At 47.6% G+C, this 17,893-nt stretch overlaps 5 protein-coding genes across 5 annotated transcripts; 4 read left to right on the plus strand and 1 right to left on the minus strand.

The window, feature by feature from the left end:
- Window positions 1-959: 959 nt before the first annotated feature.
- On the plus strand, window positions 960-3,219 carry N7515_001175 (ferredoxin reductase family protein; the record flags this gene model as incomplete). Its single annotated transcript, XM_056661919.1, has 5 exons — window positions 960-1,490; window positions 1,565-2,542; window positions 2,589-2,745; window positions 2,855-3,040; window positions 3,116-3,219. The coding sequence occupies 5 exons, from the start codon at window positions 960-962 to the stop codon at window positions 3,217-3,219; spliced, it is 1,956 nt and encodes a 651-aa protein (XP_056527085.1).
- A 2,374-nt stretch (window positions 3,220-5,593) lies between these two features.
- N7515_001176 (uncharacterized protein) lies at window positions 5,594-5,911 on the plus strand (the record flags this gene model as incomplete). The annotated part of the gene is made up of 1 exon (XM_056661920.1): window positions 5,594-5,911. The coding sequence occupies one exon, from the start codon at window positions 5,594-5,596 to the stop codon at window positions 5,909-5,911; it is 318 nt and encodes a 105-aa protein (XP_056527086.1).
- A 2,235-nt stretch (window positions 5,912-8,146) lies between these two features.
- N7515_001177 (uncharacterized protein) lies at window positions 8,147-8,567 on the plus strand (the record flags this gene model as incomplete). The annotated part of the gene is made up of 2 exons (XM_056661921.1): window positions 8,147-8,395; window positions 8,451-8,567. The coding sequence occupies 2 exons, from the start codon at window positions 8,147-8,149 to the stop codon at window positions 8,565-8,567; spliced, it is 366 nt and encodes a 121-aa protein (XP_056527087.1).
- Window positions 8,568-9,316: 749 nt separating this feature from the next.
- N7515_001178 (uncharacterized protein) lies at window positions 9,317-9,996 on the minus strand (the record flags this gene model as incomplete). The annotated part of the gene is made up of 2 exons (XM_056661922.1): window positions 9,317-9,898; window positions 9,949-9,996. The coding sequence occupies 2 exons, from the start codon at window positions 9,994-9,996 to the stop codon at window positions 9,317-9,319; spliced, it is 630 nt and encodes a 209-aa protein (XP_056527088.1).
- A 2,927-nt stretch (window positions 9,997-12,923) lies between these two features.
- On the plus strand, window positions 12,924-13,581 carry N7515_001179 (uncharacterized protein; the record flags this gene model as incomplete). Its single annotated transcript, XM_056661923.1, has 2 exons — window positions 12,924-13,240; window positions 13,374-13,581. 2 exons carry the CDS (start codon window positions 12,924-12,926, stop codon window positions 13,579-13,581), a joined length of 525 nt encoding a protein of 174 aa, XP_056527089.1.
- Window positions 13,582-17,893: the final 4,312 nt, after the last annotated feature.

A 17,893-nucleotide genomic window follows, 5' to 3' on the forward strand; every position in this document is an offset into this window, starting at 1 on the left:
AGAATGTCATTACCCGAGCTTCGAGACAGTAAGCTTCGTCAGTGGGAGCAGCAAAAGCACGAAAACATATTTTATGCTTCATGCCGGGAAAACCTTGTCAATCTATCAGGAGCAGCACTTGAAGTCGCCCAAAAGCTCATATTGCAATACCACTTTGAGCCCGAGGTAAATCCAGTGGGCAACATCCGTCTACTGCAAGCAATCCAAGCTCTGAGGGCCTCGCTAGACGAATCTAAACGGCGAGAGGTTGAGGCAGAACAAATTTGGAAGCGAGAGTGGAGAGTTACCCGTATCCAGCGCTCGCGAAATTCATGGATCTAGCCTTGCAGTATACACGCTGTCTGCAAACAGCGAGTTAGAATTTATCGCCGGCCAACTTCTGCTTTCTACTGAATATCTCTTCCATACCATATACAATCTATACAGCCCGAATCGGCATGGACCTCAATATTTGTACGCAGCTAACTTGTCAAGGGGTAGTAAAGTTTATGTACAAAACGGATAATAGCGTATTCGGGAATAAAACACCCAGAATCTGTCTCATCGCGCATTAACTCTTCTCTGGCAGCCTATTCTGTGTATTACTTATGGGGAGGAGGTTGGATTGGTGGTGGACTGCCTATGGGAATATCCATTAGAATGTGGGAGTGGTGACGACAATTACCCACTTGTCATGGGAAGATCATTCCACCGCATTCGGTTAACTTTGTGATTTTGCTCCATACTGCCGGTTTTGCAGTTGGCGCATTTTGGAAATTTAGCACCGCATGCTTCTTTTGTACCAACCAACTTCTGTCTTACATGCATTATGCATCGTCGTTCACCATAGGGATTTCTCACGGCCTGTGAAACAGGGTGCCAAGGTCAAGCTCGGCCTTGACTCGACGCTCCAAGCAAGTGCCCTACATAAATGCATCGACATTCCTTCTCTTCTAACAATACATTCATACGACCACACTATGCCCCCAGTCGCCGTTACACTCTCTCACTGGCTCTCAGGGGTCTCTCTCCCTGGAAAGTATGGTCTCTGTGCTGCTTTGGTCCTTTTTGCATGGCTGTTTTATCACATTGGACGGGATTGCCTGGTTTGGTCCCTGAAGTTGCAACGTGCCCTCTCTTGGAGGCGCTTCCTTCAGTCCCCGGTACCAAGCATCCTGCATCGTCTAGATATCCTGTCTTATGTACAATGCCTCCTATTGGCCGCTCTCTTGACATCGAATGTCGTTGTTCTGGTCTTCGCTACTCATTCTTTTGCCGAAGTGCAGAAAAGGGCCGGCTCAATGGCCGTCATCTACCTTGTCCCATTATTTGCCGGGCCCACATTCAGCCAGGCATCCAGTCTCTGTCGCTTGAGCCGGGATAGCCTGGCGTGGGTCCACCGCTGGGTGGGCCGAGCATGTCTAGTCCACTGCCTCCTCCACGGCACCATGATAGTAGAACTTGCCCGCCTGTCCACGCCATTGTCGGGCCCTCTTTTGGCCGCATTTGGGGTAATTTTTCAGTCTCATTATATGTCACAGAGGGTTGCTTCGGGGTTCAAGTACAAAATGCTCACGGAGTATAGGCAATCGTCAGCTTCCTCGCAATGCTACCAATTACACTTGCTGTAATGCTCCGACGCCATCCACAGCTTATGCTCAAACTTCACTATCTGCTGGCAGTCTGTGGTGCGGCTTGCCTCGCATACCATCTGCGAATCACCCGGTCACTTTACTTCTGGGTGCTGGTCGGCGGTGCTAGCCTGTGGGCCGTGTCATCCGGGGCTTTGTGGGCGCAGACTATGTGCGCGCTTCACTCATGGAGACACATCCGGCTCCAAGCTGAGACAAAAGTATCCAAACAACTCCTCTGGCTCGAAATCTCGGTGCCCCTACAATGGAATATCCAGGCCGGTCAGCATGTTCAGCTGTGGATGCCGCGCTCAGGGTATCGCTCTTGCTTGCATCTGCCGCTTCTCTATGTGGCGAATGTGGAAGAAAAGCAACAGCAAAAGAATGGCACGCCCACTTCCTCCCGCCAACTGCACTTTCTCGTGCGGTATCAACGAGGTCTCACCAAGAGACTCGCTTTAGATGCGATAAAGACCGATTTTAGCTTCCCAGTGTTTATGTTCGGACCATTTGGACACCCGCCTTGCTTTGGAAACTATGGTACCGTGTTGTTTGTGGTTGAAGATATAGGCCTGTTTCGAATCCTACCCTTCATTCGACACCTGGTTCTTGGCAGTCGCAGGAGGGAGACGGTGGTGCGGAAGCTGGAGATTCTTTGGGCTGTAGATTGGAGCAGTATTGTTGAACTGGAGCTTCTTCCCGAACCTATAGGGGTCGAGGTGTCTCTCTCGGCTAATCATGTTCCAGATACCTTCCAGCGGTCCAAGTATAAGTCGTGGATCTGGGACAGCATCCAGCATCTTTTTGAACTCGACCGACAGCGTAATCACGCTTCGGACTCTGGGGATACGCAAGCCTCGGTGGGTTCAACGAGCAGTTCAGCGAGCATAGGTCAGCAGCAAATGGGGCTTGGTGCGACTGGGGGGTTTGATGTAAGCGTTGTAGCTCCCGGGTGAATCGTCCGCTAACAACTCGCAGATTTTGCAAATGAGAATCTACTGTCCGGATGCCCCTCAGGAGGCCCACGGACGATTTCCGCAGTCAAGACGTATTCAGTCTCTGTTTAAAGTCTTCATCGCAGCAAGGGGGGTCGCGGAGTATATTGATAACCAATGCGGGAAAATGATAATCGCTGGTAGGTAGCACGGACGTCGCCGCTAGTATTATCGGCGCACTCCAGTCCGACGAGTCTCTCGGTTCCTCTTCGCCTCTTTTCTTACCTTTAATCGCTGATGTTTTTGCAGTGTGTGCGGGTGGACTGATCCGCAGGAACGTGGAACACGCGGCGCGACCAAACATCAGCGAAGATCTGCGCTTAGTCAACCTGTGTCTTGAGCCAGCCGCTGAGTGGACGGGTGATGAGATCTCAAGCAAGCCGCGAGAAACCACCAAGAATCACCATAGCGTATCTTGCACTTCGCGGCCACCAGGTAATATATCACGTTTCGACCGTATCACTGCTCTTTTTCGTTGTTCACAGCTAATATTTACCTACCCATGGTTAGAGTCATCTGATATGGGCAGGGGCTCCCCTTCAGTGACGAAGAATGGCGCCTTTGATCATAACAATTTCGTCAGGCAGAGAATAGCCGAGGGAAGGAGGGTCTGATGAGAATTTGCGAGGTCCTTCGTAAACGAACAGGTCTACAAGAGCTCGGGCGTTTTTACGTGATAATCTTCAGCGGAAGTTGATTTTGTTAAATAAAAGCAGGCTTCTATTTAGCATGTAGAACCTTGATGTATTCTCGCCTAGATGAAGTGGCCACTATACTGTGTGTCTCTCTTGACAAGGGAGGAAATCTCCACATCCGCTAAGATAAATCTAGACTAGTGTGTGTACATGATGGAATGGTCTGACAATTGACCAGATGGCGGTTGCCAGAGCCTTGGCAAAACATAGGCTTGGCAGCGCCTCATTCATCCAGGAGAACTGGCTGAATTCAAAAGATTTTTTGGCATGCGCGGCACATATATATATCCTAACATTTCCGTAGAATAGGAGTGATCTCCCTTACCCGATACGAACGACGCCTCAGATCCATCAATGTACTAGAACAATAATACGCAGTTACGCGTTATTCCCGGGGCCCAGCCTCCCCTTCCAAATGAGCTCGTTGAGACTAGGTGTTAAACTGGACATGGCCGCTCTCAAAAGATCAGCGTGCCCACTATGGCGGAAAACTCGCTAGGGTGGGACTAGATGTGCTTCGGCGACACGACGGCAGAGCGTAGCACATATTGCAGAATAGCCTACAGACATGTACTGTGCTGTAAAAAGATTTATTATCAGGAAATGAAAGCCAAAACCTGTGCTGTTCGTACATAGTATTCTTGAACACATAAGTCTTGTATGTACCCTAGTGCGCGGCTTTACTGAACCACACGTCCTACTTTGCGATAAGCAATCTGCCAAGGGCTGACACAAGCCTGGAACGTCTTTTTGCACAAGTCAATGCCGCCCGAAGCTGCAACAGAAACAAAAGCCGGGTTCCATTAGCCCACCGGAGAGCTCAGTCATTTTTCTCGGGCCATTCCCGGAAGATGATTATCTCGAGGATAATATACTTGTTACCTTTTTGTATGAGTCGCAGTTCCTGAAATATTCATCGTAAGACTTCGATTAAAACTAGCTCCAATTACAATCAACCCTTCGAACTTAGTGTTTGAAACACGAATAGTAATGTGGTGGTGCTTTACGTAGAAGCCCATCACAGAACTAGAAATCCAGGGATGTCTCCGAGCCGCGAGAAGCTCCACTGCGCTAGATGAGGATGGCCTACCGATGCTCGTGTGGAAACATCTGTGGAAGTATCTCAAGAATTACATCACCGGGATCTTGGAAGGTCATTCCGGAGTACTGTAAGAGGTACCGAACAGAGGCCAAATCCCTGCGGTTCAATCCCATTCTCCCTCGTCATCATCATATCCAAGAGTGACACTGATCAGGACAGGACCAGGGACTAAGTTGCCGCCAATACCTCCAATATCTTTGGCCTCAAACGTGTACGCATTACTCACTCTAGTAGCATTTGCGGTAATGATAGAGCAGATTTCAGTAACTGCATCGCATATCTTTCATGTCTTGAACCACAAATCCGGCACTCTGAGCGGTTATGGCCGAGACATCGATACCGGATACTTCCAATTTCCCATCGGATCATAGGCCATGGAAACCTGTTCGCGAATCGGGGCTCACGAAGGCCTTGGTGCAACCACAATCCTCTCATGCTAACTGCAGCAAAAGTAAGCGTACTTACTTCTTAACCTAATAAAGCTTGCGCGTACTTCGAAAACTGTACGGGCCGACAATCAATTGGTTGTATATGGAAGGAGAAGGGAATTCTGCCGAACGATGATCCTGAACATCGAGAACGGCGACAAGCCACAGCAGGCATCGACCTGACTTAAGTTTCTGTTTCATGTAGTTGGACGAACACAAATACATTTGGGAATTTATAGCATTGGTACACTTCCTGCATATTGCTCAGCAACGTGCCAAAATAAACATTTTCATACCACCGTCTCTGCGCTAGCAAAGCCCTTCCAAATCAACAAGCAAACAGGGTCAAGGTGTCCATTGGCGAAAGAACGGAGAACCGCCGGATAGTTTTTTTCCCCTCCTCGCCCGCAAATATGGGTGGGTGTTGGGGCGGTGCGAGCCAGAACGTGGAGAACGGTTCGCTTGGTAATTACACATCAATATCTTGTGCATACTGCATATGAGAGCATAGGCTAATATTCTACTGTCAAGTTCTTTATATTATCATATCCGCAAATGCGCAAAGAAAGGTGACTGTAATACACGATATCTCATTTTGGATAAAAGTTGTCTACTTGGATACTATTGAGGGTTGAGATCCTATAGATATAGTGTTCGCTTCTTCAATTTCCATATGCTACAACTACAGTATGAAAATTGATAGGCAATCAGCATTTGAACTATTCCATGAAAACATTGACTTCCACACCTCGAGTCACGTGCCATGAACGATATAGCAGACATTGTGCGAGCAATTGGTCACCAACAAGGAGAATATGCATACTATCGCGCCTGCTACAGTCTGTTCAAGCAGCTACAGGACTTGGTGGCTGAAGTGACCGAGGACTTGAATGGTCTTTATGAGAGCCAGCAGTGCAACCCTTCTGAACGGTTTTTAGCTGTCTCTCAAGTTGCCGAGGATTTCAGGTCGTCAGTCCAAAGCATCTCCGCCCGCGAAAAGAATGCCCAACTGGCATTGGCCAGCCTATGGTCGTCCAACAAACCACAGACCGACTCTGACAGGGCAGGGAACGCTGGATAGATGATTATGGCTATCTTGATGGATTGGTTTCTGTGTTACTGCCAGAGCAAGGACATTGTTCTATATGGAACTTGATAAAAGGAATTCCATAAGGCTGGCAAGATTGTGAAGTAGTCTAAATTCATTTCAAAAGGCATAGCACGTTTGACACCTCTAATTATTGTCCTATCCGCGAGGTTATATGTCTCTGACTGATTTCTGCTTTGCTTGCCTTGATTGAACGAAGTCTGCTGAGCGCAATGTATCCCACCCCTCCGCGGCAATTCGCAAGTGATATAAGACCTCAGTTTCGCCTTTTGAGTTATGATTTTATGATTTGCCAAGCCACGCGCCATATTTAAATATTGTAGTGCCAATTATCCGGCATGAGTGAAAGTGACAAAACACGATGAAGAACAACTTACAATAATAGAAAATCGTCGGAGTTACAAAATATTCACCTAGGGCTCCAACCTTAGTCAATTAAATGGCGAGAATCAAATAGGCTCAGGATTGGTCGAGAATCTCAATAACATTCAATTCAGATGATAGATTTGAGTGTAGAATGCCTACACTCAAGGCAGCATCTGAACAGAGAGCACACGGTCTTATTACTAACGCCGACCTCCTCTTAGCGTCGCGGGTCATCGGCTCGTTATGAAACACGGGAGGTCTTTATACCGCGCACAGCACACCACAATCAAGAATTAATGCACATGAAGACTATAGATGACCAGTCCCTAAACTGTCTCCTCCCACGAATGGTACGTTGGCTTCATTATACTCCGATACTTTGCATGTATCGGGAAAATGAATCCCAAACGGCCTTCTGACGCCTCGGAATGGAAGAAGTCGGCGCCTTGGGAATGGTTAGCTTCGTGGGGTTGTCGGAGACATAGTCCGCAGGGGTTTTGTGCACTGCAGGTCGAGAGCGAGTACCCTGTAATGTCTTAGAATCATTCATGATGTCTAGCGTCACATGAAACCTTATTGTCTCTTCCATTGTTGGAACGGGAACATGGGGATGGGAATGATAAGTGTAGATTCGGCCATTCGGCATCTCCATTGTTAGCCAGCTCCGGATGGAGTAAAGACGCCAAAAGTCATTATGGCGGCGGAGGAGGTTGTTCCGCCGTTTCCGCAACTGTTCCTGTTTCACGCGGCTGGTCTTTGTCGCCATTTAGTGTTTTTGTGAAGGCGATAAGGAGGAAGAGGAAGCAAAATTGAGACACAAATTCCCCTCGCTGATACTTAAGGCGATGCGCTCGGTTAGGGATAGGGCACAATCCTGCCGTTTGCCATGGTACGGTGGCGGTTATTAGCGATTGGCGGCAGGGGACTTAGGGCTGCGTCGGACACCGTTCAAGACACGTTCAAGAGCTATGTCTATAAGAGCGATGCAACATGCGTCACGTTTTGAACGCCGAATACCTAGGCTAGAATATTGCTAATAGGAAAGTTAGGAATATCACGTATGTTAATATGCAATCACATATAGGCGGCTCATCAACAATCTATGACCTACCACAAATATCCGAGCAGCATGGCCTCTACCCCCGTTTTTGGTTTTGCAAACGGAGGTGAAATGCACTCTGAATCAGGTAGAAAACTTTGCCATGCAAGGTAGTATTGGAGAGAAGCCAACTCTCTGTGCGGTAAAGCCGTTCTAGTCTCACACCTGTTCATAGATGATTTGGCGATCATGGGAGAAAGTGAAGCGTCTGTGAATCGTCTAGACCTTACCGCGAGCCGTACTTGGCACTTGCACATAGAGGACAACGTCAATCTATCATTTTACCCTATTAAACATCCCAATTGGTCCCGTAAATGACGAGCTGGAACGCGGTTCACCGTGACCAACCGTTCGCTCGCTGGCCGAGTCAAGCAGCGCGGTGCTTTCGTGACTAACCTGGTAAATTCGTTCAATCCAGAGCCATTGCGGTGTCCGATCGTGCCCACTTCAGGGGGAACAGTTTGCGTGGGTAGTCAAGACGGCCCATCATAAACAATTCAGATGCATTCTTCCACATTAATCACCTAGGTTAATAACCTGGATTAGCTTCGTTGATGGTCCGCATTCATCAAAGGTGACTGTTGAAATTGACACAATGTACAAATGTCTATTTGAAACAATCATTGGTGATTCCGTCCGCATCAGCTAGAGATCTATTGTCTATAAGAGCTGGTCTCTAGTCAGTATCACGCGTTGGTCAGTTTTCTAGCTATAGTGACAACTGAATCTTTCGGAGTGTACTTATGCCGCCGCCGAGTTCCTATGATGACACGTCTTGTAGCGGAGCCACGCTGGGCTCTCAGGATTCGGAGCCCCAGGATGTCCTAGACTCAGAACTTGACTCCGATTATGTCCCTTCGGAGATGAGCGAAGATCGAGCATTCCTAGCTTCCGATACAGAAGAGCTCTCTTACGTCTCAGATGACAGTTACAATATGGAGGATCCTGTAATGAGCATGATATACGACTATTCGACCCATGGGGATCGAAAGGTATGACCAGAACAAGTGTTTGTTAGGGTCTGGCTCTCCTCACCATTTTATCCAGATACCGAGCCTCGAGAAGAAACCCATCAAAGCGATAGCAAAACGAGAAATTACTCGAAACGGTCAGCTAAAGACTGAGTATCTAGTCCTCTGGTGCTCTTGGGAAAGCTTGAATTAGTGGGATGGCAAGGAGAACCGGAATCAGTGATTGTACATCTTTCTTTGTCCTTTGCTACGACCCTATAGCAGAATTAAAGAACGAGACAGAGACCCTATCAGACACAATTCCCTTCGATTCAATGTCCGCTCCCCGAACACACTTTGTTTTCAGATATATATCTTGAGCATTGGAACAACATATCGCCCACAAAGACAAACAAGTATGGCGACGACTGTTTTCTCCTGTCGTGCTAGTAATAGTCAGTTCGAGCAGCACCCCAAGACCATATAGTTTCCTGGCCACTGCAAGGTTTTGCTTGCCTCCAGGCTCGGGAGATACTTCGCTGGTGATCTAGGAATATGACTAATTGCTAGAGACGATAACTTAGTTGGAGTTACTGGCGAATGGTACCGTACAGCAGCAGCAACGATTCTATTGGGAGTACTCAATACTACAGCGGAAAACTGCTCAAAACAAGGACAGATGGAATCACGGTCCGACATGATACTGATGTCTCGATGGAGATGATCTACGCCTGTGAGTCGAATATGAAGCATCTGAAGATGGGAGCCTTTCGCACCCGGTTCAAGACTCGCTCGCTGTGTTAAAGGGATCAGCCGTCTCTCTTTATCGTTACTGTACCCTTCTCTCACGCAAGTAACTAACCACAGAAGAAGTGTTTGCACACAGCGCCAAGGCAGAGAGCTGATTGAGATGCCTCAACTCGGCCTTATCGAATATCCAGGACGAGCAGAAGTCTCGAGTACCTAAACGGCCCGCGGCATGGGGACAGGAGCGATCTGTGACCAACGAAAGTTGGATGAGAGTTTCCTGATGTTGGATTCGGTATCCCTCTCTATCCAACACGCCAGCTGGAAGGCATGTGCCCAAGCGCCACCTGGTGGCCGATCAGCACTGAGTAGGATTCGTAATATGGGATGGTCTGATACGCACGTGAATGACCGAAGGAGACCAGGGCTGAGATGTGCGAAGGCCAAGCGAAGTTGATCCCCGATATCTTCCAAGAACTGCTGATCGGCCTTAGCGCCGTCGGGGGTCCCAATAGTTGAGAAAGGATCAGCGGCCAATCCGACTGCCTGAAAGATGTTGAATGCTGCACAGCGATTGAACCGAGTGAGACGGATCGGGGCGTCAAACTTCAAGTGGCGGGTGTGCAGAAGGTGACTGGCGCTTTTGGAGTGATGGATGAAGAAATCATCGACGTTAAGCACATTCAAAGCCCATTCACTCGCAGCGCAAAACACGATCACACGGTAAATCCGAGGGACCAGAGCATTGTAAAGTTTCGAAGAGGCATGGCTCAGGGATCGAAGAGCAAGCGGGGGTAACTGAGGAGGCAGCAATGTGCTCGGGTTCCATAGGAGAAAAGTATACGGACCCACTCCGCAATATTTTGCAGGAGCTCGTTCGGGAGATCCTCGAGCATTTTATCTGCGATATGGTGTTTGTTCTCTTTCAACAAAGGAAGGTCCGACTCCTTTGTACTACGCATCTCAACGAAGCCAATTGCAGCTAGACAAAGGAATAGATGAAACTGCCGCTAAAGAATGACAGAACAAGAATTAAATACGATATTGCACAGAAGCTGTTCGAATAAACAAATAAATAGGGCATGAGTGGCGAGCTTGATCGAAGAAGATGCCAGGAAATTTTAATGTTGCAGAGGACTCGGATAAGCATATTGACATGAGTTACTCGGCAAGTGTAAATATGATCAACTGTTGAATCCTGGCTATAGATCCCGGTTGACTGTACGTTGTTTCGGGGCCTATATGAGTAATTGGGCGAAAGAGAAAAAGGACTAATCTAGTACCTGTGGAACGGAGAGTCACATAGCCGTGGGGACAGATGGTCCGGCCAACGGCGTTCTCCCTTTGGAACTTAGTAAAAGACTACAAAAGATGAACTGGGATTTCGACCAGTTTGTGCTGCAATCGATATGGCCTTGGCGAGACTGACAGCAGGGAGCTGGCATCAAGCGCTTAGAAGGGAATTTCTTAGAGATCTCTCCCCATGATCCAGAGTTTTTTGTCCAGAACATCATTGGTATTTTCTAGAACAGATATCAACTTTTCCTTGTTGCTATAGCAAGGAACACTTAAGTATATCTCCATAACTCTTTAAGGACGGTTTTGGACCTGTCGAGTAGGATCAACTAAGCAGTATGTCACAACTTCCCAAACGTTCCTCAACGACAGAGAATGTCATTCTGGAGGGTCCTGCCCTTGTTCTGAAGTAAACGTCAATATAGCACCAAGAACCTGATCATGTCTTCCTGTTCTTCATCGATTTCCTCACTTCTACAAAATAGATAGTACGGATACTGGCTCCTGATGTTTGAACGGGTGTCCACACAGCCGCAGTATGCTGCTCCATGCATCTTCGGCTCCTATTCCCGTTCAATTAAGTTCTTCTGGATCGCTGGTATTAACTCACGGCATCTTTGTATAACATTTGCTATGTGGGTTTACTATCTATGTCCGCCATCGGCTGGAAGACCCTACTTTTTACCAGGCTACACGCAACGCAAGAAAGGTGAAGCCCCAGCCTCTTGCTTTCCATCCCCTTAGACTTCAAAATACTGTCTCTTGATACGGAACACCAAATATCCTAGACACAATCCAAAATATGGACCAAGTACCGGGTAAGAAATCCTGAGCTATGCTCCTTTACGGCTCAGGTCGGATTAAGTTCCACACGCAAACCATTGGTCTTGCACTCCTGGATCAAGTACCAGGTCGGGTTGCGATGGGACTTCACTTGCCCGCCCTCCAGCAAATGACAGACACCCCTTCGCGGTGCTGGAGACTATTACTCGGTTTAATTTAAGTCCCAGGAAGCCAAGATCTATTCTCAATTCTAACTCGACATTTTACACAGTCCGTAGAACTGGCAAGTACTATTCAAGATTTCAAACTGTCAACATTGTTCAAAGACCTTGTATCCGCGCAATTAACACCCCTTAAATGACATAGGACACCTGAAAGAGGCAGATTATTATCGTGAAGAGACAGAGTAGGTAAATCTACGCAATATACAAACCAGTATAGGCAAAATATAAGACGACCAAACTTTGAGGCTACACATTCAATGAGTTGCTCGAGCTTTAAGCTGTTTAAGTCAAACCAGTTTAGCTCAAACTAGAACCTGTTCAAAATAGCCATTCTATAAGTACCTAAAACTTTATCTTCTGTTAGACCATATTGTTTACACCTATGATTGGGTTGAAGAACCTCCCCACGGCAAAAGTTATTGCTAATAGGAAAGTTAGGAATATCACGTATGCCTAATATGCAATCACATATAGGCGGCTCATCAACCATATATGACCTACCACAAATATCCGAGCAGCATGGCCTCTACCCCCGTCTTTTGCTTTTGCAAATGGAGATGGAATGCACTCTGAATCAGATAGAAAACTTTGCCATGCAAGGTAGTATTGGACAGGAGCCAACTCTTTGTGCGGTAAAGCCGTTCTAGTCTCACACCTGTTCATAGATGATTTGAGGATCATGGGAGAAAGTGAAGCGTCTGTAAATCGTCTAGACCTTACCGCGAGCCGTACTTGGCACTTGCACATAGAGGACAACGTCAATCTATTATTTTACCCTAGTAAACATCCCAGTTAGTCCCGTGAATAACGAGCTGGAACGCGGTTCGCCCTGACCAACCGTTCGCTCACTGACCGAGACAAGCGGCGCGGTGCTTTCGTGACTAACCGAGTAAATTCGTTCAATCCAGACCCATTGCGGTGTCCGATCGTGCCCACTTCAAAGGGGACAGTTTGCGTACCATCGCAGTTCCTGCAATATTCATCTTAAGACTTCGATTAAAACTAGCTCCATTTACAATCAACGCTTCCAACATAGGGTTTGAAACACGAATAGTAATTTGGTGGTGCATGTTGGGGCACGGTAACATCCTGGCTCTCAGTAGGGCCGGTTAAGGCTGATTTGAACGAAAGTAGCACCAGACATTGTATCACGTCTGCATGAAGGTGATTCTGAATGCATTTCGCTGCCTATCGAGGGTAGAGAAGGCAACCATCACGGAAACAACATAGCATGCCCGAGACCAGACAGACGAAGGCCGACCAGGTGTCTGCCCTATTTGAAAAGCCCCCTAAGAGTTATCCCTGCTTCATGATTAAAAAAGAATGGCTCACAAGCCATCCATCCGACCCCCAGGCCCTCTTGGTCTAGACTTATTAAGAAATTTTGCCGAAGGGATCAGACTTCCGTGGTATGGAGCCTGTATATTGCGACTATGCCGGGATATATATTGAGCATTTACCCTCCTGAATAGGTATCACAAAGCAAACACCACTGGTATTCTTCCGTATTATCAAATCCCATGGCCCCTCCACTTGATTATGAGCCCAGCATAGCTCCAGCTGCATTTGCGGCAAGCTGGCGTGAGAAGTTCAAATCACCACCACGGCGGGTTTCCTCCATCTACAGTTTTCCCGATGATGATTGTCCTTTCGAATATGTCGACCAACCGCTGAATACTGAAGCCAATGATGTGACGGGGAATGAGGTTGACCGTCAACGTACTGAAAGCGACAGCTTGACGGCGGACCCTCCAAGCTTGGCTTTGCCCGACTTAGATAACCTGCGGCAACATTCTCCCGAGGTAATCATGGCACTGGAGGGTACGTTTATCAGACAGTAAGTAAAATCGATCCTGGTCTCAATTTGCCCCTCACTCACAGCCAAGTAGAATAGACAGCCAAGTGCAGTGGGTCATTTCTCTAGACTACTTCCAAGACAAAAGACTTGTATATTGACAACAGGTACCTAGGGCGATGGACGAGCATATCAGGCAGCAAGATGTTTGGAACGACGGCATACAACGGCAGATGGAGGCAATTGTTGCACACCACCGGAAAATAGATGCCCTGGAAGCGCAGGTGGCGGCGCTGCAAGGAACGCTGGATGTTCTATGCGGTAACAAGGAAGCGGCTAATGCAGGGCGCAGATCGGGTGGCCGCAGACGCCAGGCACCATGAAGACAGCCCCATATCCTCAGAATCCATCAACGTAATTTAAGCCAAGCGCGATGCCTCTTTCATCATCCAGGAAGTACTCCCAGACACCGTATTCCTAGTAACTGCTCGCTATTTGTGAAGGTGCTAATAGGATATTAATGCCCCTTCAGCGAGAGGTAACAGTGGTAACTGTGGTGGGCAATCACCCACTCCCTCTAGTTTCGTCTCCACCTAAGCGGCCGGGTGCTCGTGTACACGACGGCCCACCCAGGCGCTTAACGTAAAGATCCTAAACTCCACCTTGTATGCTACCGTACCGGGGACAGGCGCTGTAATACATTTTCCACACTGCGCTGGTATAGCATTTGCGTGCGTCCTGCTTCTGTACTATGAAAACATGTCCGGACACAACACCCGATCTCGCTTTGTGCAATCGGGCCAAAATATTATCTCTAGCTTTCATCGTCGCCTTCTTTACCGTCCAGCTAGTGACTAGGAGCTTTGGTCGGCTAGAGATCGCGATATACGAGATCGATCCTTGCTTAGCAACTGGGGCATGTCGCTATCGGCCCCTAACGTACCCCAACCGCAACGTATGTGTTTATCTTTTACTGTAGGTAGCTGCGCACTTCTTGCGTCTCAAAAATAACTTTTGTGATCGAACGGTATTCATTTGTACGGTCACAGTGAAGTCCTGCTATCTCTCGCCTGTCCCCTCCGCAATTTTGGGGCTCACTCCGTGATTGATCCTACAAAACGGGCCCTTAGTGACCAAGGTGAGACACTGTTGACCAACTGAGGCTACCGCTTTGGCGCTGTTGGTGATGGAGTTGCAGCTTCCATGGTAAGTAGAAACTCTGATCGACATTTCCAGGGGCAGTTGAGTAGTCCTCGAAATGAAGCAACAGGCCAAACGCCTCAAGTACAGCCATACCCTGCAGGACTAGCGGTTGATCCACAACAGCTAGGCCGACGGAAAGCGCGTGACGTCTGCCATGGCTCGAATGTACTTTGTATTTAGAAGCAAATATTTCCCCGGATCCAGCCCGGCCGTACGCATCCTGCCCGTGAAGCTTGCCTGCGCTAGCACAACGAACCTAAGCCGCTCTTGGCATTGATTAGTGCGGATCTGGCCCTCAGGACATGCTCCGTCAGCCGTCCCGTTCTGCTGCGGCTTCTGGAAGTGATCCCACGCCCTGCCCAGCGGTGACAGCGCCTTAAGATGCCCGTCAAAGTTAATTGTTGAACAAATACAATGGTCCACGACAGTAGTCAAAAATAGGGTGCGGCATTATGGGAAGGCTGTAATCGACGATGGGCTAATGCTTTGGAAGCGTCACTGTGTCCAGTCAGAAGCTGGAATGAGACACACCGGCCTTAACTGCGAGTAAAAGCGCATCCAAATTTACTCCAAGGGGAAATGCCGAGAACGCCCCGCCCCACAAGGCAGGAAGCTAACAAAACGAGTCGGGCTGCCAGCAGCCACGGGGTGATGTGCAGCGATCACCTGCCTAACGCGTGCTCGAAATGTGCGACCCGGAACCTAATTACAACCTCCTCCGGGCACTAAACCACCAAATCGATAATGACTTACCGATGTATTACCATCGCAGGAGTCCACATGAGCTATAAATTTCAACCGTGAAAGTATAGTACCTGGTCGAGAGTAATTTCTCGACTTCCCAATCAACAGACTGTCCGCTGTGTGGGGTATACGGAAATGAAAACGCATCACCCAATAATATTAATCTGCCCTTGCTTTCTTGAGCTATATTACGACCAATTAAGACGTAGCTCTGTACCCACTCTACTAATCGCTTCCGGCGAGTCTCCGCTGGGTGTTCGCGCTAACTCGAGCACAGTCAATGGTATTTAAAGGGGTAATTCAAACGAGGTTTGCCGGGGTCTGAATCTCTGGCGAATCCATGATCACGAAAAGGCTCGGAATGGACCAGGATTTGCTCTGATTCCAGCTTTTGCCACAAGCCTGCTTTGCCCTGGAAATCCAGCCGTCGATTGTCTGATTTTCCACGTGCGGAGCAATCAACTCGCACTGATAAGCTGTTGGAATGCGCAAAGAGCAAAGAACAATCCTGTTGGCTATTTTTAGGACACACATAATCTCATATAGTAATGTGCCTAGATCTGGTATGAAAGGAGCGTGGATTAGCCAAACAAAAGCGCGCTCTAGGAGTGGTACAGCTGGCCGTAGGTCACGAGGGTAACAACGTATCCTCTTCACGCTGTACCCTTCATAGGATTGTCCTTGCTAGAGCATCCATGCCGGCCGACCAAGACTTTAGGATACCGTAATATTACCGTCCAGTAGACAGTACTAGGTGTGATATAGTATTCGAAAAAAATGTCCCACTTTTACTGTATTCTAAATAAATACATAGTCCAAAAATTGTAGTATTCAAATAATGATACCGTATCTTTTTGAGTATCTTTTTGAGTATCTTTTTGAGTATCTTTTTGAGTATCTTTTGATACTCTGTTATTTTGTGTTATACTGTGCTTAGCTACGTATACAGTTCTCTCGTGCCATGGATGATGCATACAATTCTCCTATGGGTTGGATCCAGGAGTATCATAGTATGACTCACCCTCTGGACGTCGACTACGAGATGTACCTGACCTGCCGAGTGTGCGAGAGGTTAGTCTTGGTTCAGTAGGAGTTGGATGTAGGATGAGACTCACCGTCTGGACGTTGACGACGCAATGTGCCTGACCTGCCGAGTGTGCGAGAGGTTAGTCTTGGTTCAGTAGGAGTTGGATGGAGTATGAGACTCACCGTCTGGACGTCGTCGACGCGATGTGCCTGACCAACCTGTTGGCACGAGAAGAACGTAAGCCTTGAATATGTGTAACTAAATGTTGTATGAGACTTACCATCTGGGCGTTGACGACACGATGTGCCCTGCCGGGGTGTTGACACGAGAAGAACATAAGTTGAATATGTACAGATGGGGTATGAGACTCACCGTCTGAAGTCGACGACGCGATGTGCCTGATCAAACTGTTGACACGAGAAGAACGTAAGTTGAATATGTACAAATGGGGTATGAGATTCACCGTCGGACATTGACGACGCGATACGCCTGACCCGCCGAGTTGTTGACCCAGTTGACGTGATGCCCGGAGAGAGTAGAGACTACTAGGTCAGAAATTAAGTAGGTAACTAGCCTTGGGCTTAGTTAACTAACTGTGTCTAGGCTAGTTAGGTGCCTACCTCTAGCTGGGCCACCGAAACATAACTATATGTAACTATGATCAACTGTTGAACCCCCCTAGCTATAGATCCCGGTTGACTGTACGTTGTTTCGGGGCCTATACGAGTCATTGGGCGAAAGGGGAAAAGGACCAATCTAGTACCTGTGGAACGGAGAGTCACATAGCCGTGGGGACAGATGGTCCGACCAACGGCATTCTCCCTTTGGAACTTAGTAAAAGACCACAAAAGATGAACCGGGTTATTCGCATCCACCCTATGTGGCTGTAAAATGAATGAATGGCTCTATGACCTCTGGAAGATCAGCCAAGCCCGACAACATATGTCCACTCCTGTATCTAGCAGATAGCTTATTGTCAAGGTACGGATGTGTTTTGAATTGAATAGATATAAAACTCATTGTTGATTGCATCTGGCCTCAGCGCATTGCATGTTGAAGTGCATAGAGTCTGGCGGATACCCAAGATTGAACGCATCTGCAATAGTCAAGGAACTAGTCGACTGTGGGTACCTCAAATCAGACGCATAATTGACAGAAATAAACATGAGCAAGGAAAAAATATGAAAAACCATAAACGCTAGCCCTGAAACAACAGGAACACACATGCGACTCAACAGAAGGACCTTCGTGTGTCTTCAGTTATCTTTTTCCTAAATAGAGATACTGGTCAACGTTAATAATGGTAGATGACTGAATACTCATCTTGATTGGTAGGAGACGCACCGAGATGAGTACGGAAAACATAAAGTCATACTCCGATGAATAAGATGTGGGCGATAAATTACCTGTCGGACAAAATATGGGTTATTATACCGCTAGACCTGAAGTGCTCCAAGGGCGACATCTTCAGTCTATACGGTAATCTTTTGTTCTGGCATTGCCTAATCTCAGGCAAACATCGAGTTAGTTTATGTAAGATCTCCACACATAACGGTACCTGCATTGCTGTTTTGAAATTGAGACTCACAAAGCATCCAATGCACTAGATGTGTTAGAACATTAAGCGAGCTATAAAGTCAAACCGTGATTCATCCAAATTACATACCAAAAGTCGAACAGATAACGCTGACTCCGTAGTGGCACAGAAAGTTTGGGTCATT

Source organism: Penicillium bovifimosum (assembly GCF_028826915.1).
Source record: "Penicillium bovifimosum strain IBT 22155 chromosome Unknown utg000001l_segment0_segment0, whole genome shotgun sequence".
In the NCBI taxonomy this organism is placed as follows: domain Eukaryota; kingdom Fungi; phylum Ascomycota; class Eurotiomycetes; order Eurotiales; family Aspergillaceae; genus Penicillium; species Penicillium bovifimosum.